The sequence below is a fragment of the Emys orbicularis genome, chromosome 6, assembly GCF_028017835.1.
Source record: "Emys orbicularis isolate rEmyOrb1 chromosome 6, rEmyOrb1.hap1, whole genome shotgun sequence".
Taxonomy (NCBI): Eukaryota; Metazoa; Chordata; order Testudines; family Emydidae; genus Emys; species Emys orbicularis.
In genome coordinates, this window is record NC_088688.1 from 126258905 (window position 1) to 126264904 (window position 6000).

The 6000-nt window shown below is 39.2% G+C and overlaps 1 protein-coding gene across 1 annotated transcript in view; it reads left to right on the forward strand.

Moving 5' to 3' along the window:
* The window catches only part of RNF38 (ring finger protein 38), a 202739-nt gene extending 201434 nt beyond the window's left edge, over positions 1–1305 (forward strand). Inside the window, exon 12 of the mRNA XM_065406165.1 lies at positions 905–1305. Coding sequence (XP_065262237.1) covers positions 905–967 — 63 coding nt within the window. The 3' untranslated portion in view covers positions 968–1305. The remainder of the gene's footprint in view (positions 1–904) is intronic.
* Positions 1306–6000: the final 4695 nt, after the last annotated feature.

Here is a 6000-nt window from a genome sequence, read left to right on the forward strand (position 1 = left end):
GTGGGTGTTGCAGGAAATGTGCACTTAGGGTTTGTCTGCCCAGCACACACACAACCCCTGTGGCAGCGATTTTCAGACTTCCGGTCTAGAGACTCAGGCACACTGCAGTGCTAAAAACAGCTGTGTAGGGTTTCGGGCTCTGAAACGCACCCCCCTCCCCAGCTTCAGAGTCCAAGCTCCAGCCTGAGCCCAAATGTAGACACAGCTGTTTTTAGCACTGTAGACCAGGGTTCTAAGACTCACTGCTCCACAGGGTTTTGCCCTGTAGATGTACCCTGTGAGCACTCTCTCCTTAACTGAAGGGTGGCAGCACTCATTCTTGAACAGGTATCTTTTTACATATACACCTCTACCTCGATACAACGCTGTCCTCGGGAGCCAAAAAATCTTACCGCGTTATGGGTGAAACCGCGTTATATTGAACTTGCTTTGATCCACCGGAGTGCGCAGCCCTGCCCCCCCGGAGCACTGCTTTACCGCGTTCTATCTGAATTCGTGTTACATCGGGTCGCGTTATATCGAGGTAGCGGTGTAGTTCTCCGTACTGTGTTCAACAGGCGTTGTTAAAAACAGTCTAACTAAAACTCCCTTCTCTTCAGCTGCTCAGCTTTCAGTGTCTTGTGATGGCATAATGTCGTCATTTTCCATAATTCTTTTAGAAAATTCTCATCTCTCCCAATTTGTGGGTGTTTAAAAAAAGGCAAAAATTTTAATTTGGCAGACCTCTCGGGCCACTTTCATGCACAATAAAGAAGCCCAAAAGGGCACAGACCCAATTTATCTTCCTGTTGTGATTCCATTTTGGATTAGTTAGTACCTGCCTGTTGTATAGTGTGGTATACGTTGTTATATAAATAAGCATCCTTGTCAATGCACTAAACCTTGTTTTACTTTTGTTTTATAGGCAAATCGTACCTGCCCAATTTGTAGAGCTGATGCTTCAGAAGTGCATCGTGATTCAGAATGACCAATCTAAGAGCACAATTCTAGTTTGGGTGTTCCTAGTCACATGTATAGACGAACTATCCATTGAACTTACCTGTGTGGCTGCCAGCCTTCCCTTTACACAAAAGGGTCAATGGACCTTTTTTTGCACTGTGTGATTTAATCAATTATAAAGCTTATAATTAGTCTTCACAATTATGGGATTGTTATACTAACCGTGTGATTGGAACTCCAAAGATTTTATTTTCTTTAGCTTAATTTTGTGTGTGCACTAACATTCCCTGGTTTTTGTGTGATCATTCCAAGTGTTGCTGCGAGATTACAGTGGACGTGATCTTTTAGCATGTGCTTTTATAAAAAGTGGTAGCTCCAAACAATATAGCAATCTACCTTATATAGAGCCTTCAGATACGGTGAGTGGGAACGAATGGTGTGGGTGGGAGTATGTATGCGCACACGAGAGTTTGTGTGGGGTGTGCTAGCGAGTGTGTGTGCCTATGTCTGAGAACCTATATACCAGCATGTACTGAGAACGTATGTGAGTAGTATTAATTATGCTGCAATGTATAATCTTGTGTGTTATTTAAACAGTACTAGTACTGTACACTGGTTTCTTTCCTTGTGTTTGCAGTTGCACACTGAATGCTAAGGGTGCAGCAATTATAGGCATTTAATATTTCCTCCCCAATGTACTTAATGGTATAAAAAGACCTTTTAACTTTTATTCAGACAACTGTTATTGCTTCCCCTTCACTGGCGGTTGTAAATGTACCACTAAAGAGTGCATTGATTGCGCAATACATGATTAATCTTGTTTTTAGCTCATGTCATAAAATCCAAATTTTACATTTGCTGATTTACTGCTAATTTATCAATAGTTGCAGTATCGCACAAAATCAGTTAGCAATATTAACATTGTCAGTTGAGCGTTTGAATGTTGATGCTTTTCCGTTTTCCTTTTTAATTCCTCTAGCCAATTTGAATTATGTTCAGTTGATTTCAGAACAGAGGTCAGTTCTGAAGATGCTGAAGTAACCTATTCCTCCCCATACACAGAAGCTGAAAGGACATTCAGAGTCTTGTGCAACAGCTCCTCACATTGTTGGCCATTGTACTTGCTAAGTACATAATCATTTAGCTTATAAACTTTGGCTTTAACTCATTTATGTTCTTTTTCATGTATAAGGGAGTTTGTGTAAGTGGAAGAGAGGCTACCTTTTTAGTCCTGCAACTTTATGAACAAAATATAATTCTTAGCATTTTCTCAGAGTGGAAGAATTTCTATCTTTGTCCTTGTACCACAGTAAGTTTTTGTGGTCATTCACTGCCTGGTTCAGATGGCATAGGATGCTGCTGCTTCCCTTCCCTACTAGGTAGTGAGCTTTTGCATGAATAAAAAAACTCCCTTGGTTTTTCGGTTAGTAGCCAGAATATTCACATTAAGAGGAGAGTGTGTTAGTACACAATCAGGAACAAAGAATGCTATGAAACAGGAGTTAACCTCCATTCAGCTGCCCTGCGAATGTTAGAGCTGGATTGAAAAATTGGCTTTGTTTAACATTTCAGACTGTTAAAGGTTTTAAAATTTGTTCTTCAGTCAAATATTTAGGTCTACTACGTATGCCATAGTTATTGAAGAGATGCACTGTTTTGCATCACTGTGCTTTCTCCTAAATGTAATGTCATTACTTTGGTTGCAATAGCACAAGTGGCACAACTAGCAATATTGCTGGAACTTGCTGCCAGTCTCAGCTTTTAAGTTTCTGTGTCATTTCTGATGCTTTTGTGTGCTGCTATGCTTTAGTATCAGTTATCTTTCCAGACAGTGTTACATGTTCTCCATGCTGCTTGCCCTTCTTTGAAGGCTCTACAGACCAATCACAGCTTGTGGTTCAGTAAAACAAAATGAAAGCACAATTTTGCCCATGTTTCAGATGCTATTGCCTCTGTTTAGTTACACAAGTAGAACGAAAAACTTGCTTGTCTGTCCATATGTCAGTACCTAACACTAAGTCTATCAAAATTATTACAAAATATACAGTGTACAACAACTTTAAAATGTTCGTTTTCCCCTGGACGTGCTAAGGAATGGAACTGTCACAACATGTCACCAAACAAGTTAAATCACATATAGTAAACTTTATTTTTTTAACGAATGAAATCATGTGTTTAAAAAGAAGTGTATGCCACACATCTTATAATACTTAGGGTCTTTTATATAGCTGCAAAAAAATTTCTACCTGTACAGATCGAACCATAACAAACACTACTACACTCAGTATTCACTTCGTTGACGCATGGAAATAAGGCACTTTTCTAAGTTAGATAGAAATGCATAATTAACAAGGCATATTTTACTAATATTGAGGTGAAGTAGTCCTCTTTCCTGAACTGGAGAAATCTTGATATGTAATGGCCCTCTTTCCCAGTAAAGTTCCGTGACGCAGGTGGAGATCTAGGAGGCAGTAGGGTCTCATTTGGTAAAATACTGAATTTCATTGTTGCACTCTTGTGGCTGATCTCTTCTGGAATGTTTCTTTCGTTTGCATGGGACTCTTGCAGATGTGTGCAGACTTGCTTCCTGTGGTTAGTGTGTATAAAAAGCACACATGCATGTGTTCTGAACCAGCTCAGACTGGCGACAACAGACTTCATTGTTGTGGCTGCCATGTCAAAAGAGGAGGGGAAGGGGATTCATGCTCAGCCTTTACTGCCATGTGTTATGCACATTTGTGTCTAATTCCACAGCCTGCAGTGGTGCCAGGCAGCACCAGAATCCAGTAAAAGGTTTATGTTGGTTGCCTTCTCCCCCCCCCCCCCCCCCCATTTCCCACCTCCCTTCTAAAAACAACAAACTGTTGGCTTTACCATGTTGGCACTGCTGTGTTTTTTGCATGAACTGTCAACTTAATTTGACTTTGTTCTGGTTTTTAATGGATACCAAGGCCTACAGATCTCTCCAAGGTCTAATTTTGTGGGGTTTCTTTACAGAGTTTTTTGTGCAAAGTAATTTTTGTTGTTGTATACAGTTTTTGTAGTCTCCTGAATGTGATTTTCTCAGCTGTTAACATTACACTTTTTGTAATACTTGGAATGGTGGGATCTACCAATGTGTTGGGTTTTTTTTAAACTTACTGAAAATGCATTTTTGACTGAGTTATCTTTAGGCCTTAATAAAAGAGCTGTGTTTTTCCCCCCTTTGGTACATTCAGTTACCTCATTTTGCTATTTGTGTTTCAGATTTGCTAATGATTATGAAAGCTTATGGGTTTTGTTGGAATCATATTTTGTTGAGTGTTTTCTTTAAATCATACTCTGTTGTATCAGTTAACATGTAGTTTTAAATGTATTATAAATATCTGTAACCAAATCATTTGAAGGCTTGATAAATTTTTAACAAAATTTGTACATTTTTTATGAGAGTTACTAGTAATGCTTTACTAAGTAGTGCAATGAATTTTTATTTTTAATCCCTGTGCCCAATTTTGGAGTTGAGAGAGTTGTTCAGTAATAAATGTATGATGTACACTTAGTTTTGTCCTGCCTCTTGTTCTCCTGTTGGGGTACATTGTTTACTCTTCTTAGTCTCCATATTTCTATTTTATTGTAAAAACTTTAGAGCTGTACCACTTTGCAACTGGAATTAGGTTTTTTTGCTTCTGACTAATGCTGTTCATATGTAAAACAAGAATTTATTTTCTTTCAGACAAAAAAAATCAATATTTGGTTAACGTGTCTGCTTTTAGAAATCTCAGGAAGACGAGTTCAGACAGCTGCAGTATATCCTTTTAAAAAATATTAAAGGTATTTTCAGCAGCATTGTCCTACATTAAATGAATGTGCAAATATGTATAATTGACAGCGCTTTCTGCCTTGATTGAGATCATCTTTCTGAAGGTTTTGCTTAACAGTAAACGGTGTCATAAGGAAAATGTGGGGGGAGTGATTGAAAAATATTGGGCACTTGGGCACTCCTCTGGCATGTTTTAGGTGAATGTCAGTGTTTTACAAATTAGGTAAGCTTTGCAACACTCCTGTGAGGTAACATTATCTCCATGTTAGAGGTGAAGCTGAAGTATAGAGGGTTTGATTTGTTCAGGCTCACAGAAAAAGCTGGTGGAAGGATCAAAACAATTTCTGGATCCTAATACTATGGTTTAGTGACAGGACCATGTATGGTGAAGCTTAAAATGCAAACTACCTTTTAAAATGGTTTTTAAGTAAGTAGCAGTTAGTCCTCCAGGTTCTGAAGACATATCTTTAAAGATGCAGTTGTCAGGCCCTAAAAGTAATTTTAATAAAGGACCTATATAAATATCTTTTTGGTTTTGCAGCACTTGTTATAACAAAAGTTCACCAATAAATGGGGATGCTGCTTTATGCAGCATGTGGAGTTGCAACAGTTAGCTACTGATTATATTTTAAAAATGGGATAATATCACCCATAGTATTTGCGCTTACACAATCTAAGAGGCTAATTATATAGAGGGTCTTAGGAAGGAAAGCCTCGCCTCAACGCATAGCAACATACACATTTTGGGAGGTGCGGGATAGCCCAGGCTCCTTGTACTGTGTATACTAGGCCTACACTGAGTGGCATTCTGCAACAGAGCTGCACTGAATTATGCAGCACTCTTAATTACAAAATAATGAACCTTCAGTTTTATGGGGGGAAAAATATAAAATTCACCACAGGATGAAAATGACGACAAATCCATATTATTTGCATTGCAGTAAAGGGATATTGCTCATCACTTTTTGGTATTTCCACAGTGGGCAAAACCTTTGACAAAAGCAAAGAGCTAGTTCACAAGCTGCTTCTCTCTACACCCCTAAAGGTGAAGCAAACGAAATTGTTCAGGCGCTCAACTCAGGATGGTGAGAGAGAGAGAGAGAGAGAGCACCGTTTCGAAAACCTACCCCACTCCCTGACTAAGCCTACACCAGTGCCTGAGCTGTGACCTTCCTGTCTGGTCTCCTGGGGGATATCTACACTCTTCCTGGGAGCCAAGGTAGACCGACTCAAGCCAGCACACTAAAAATAACAGTGCAGAC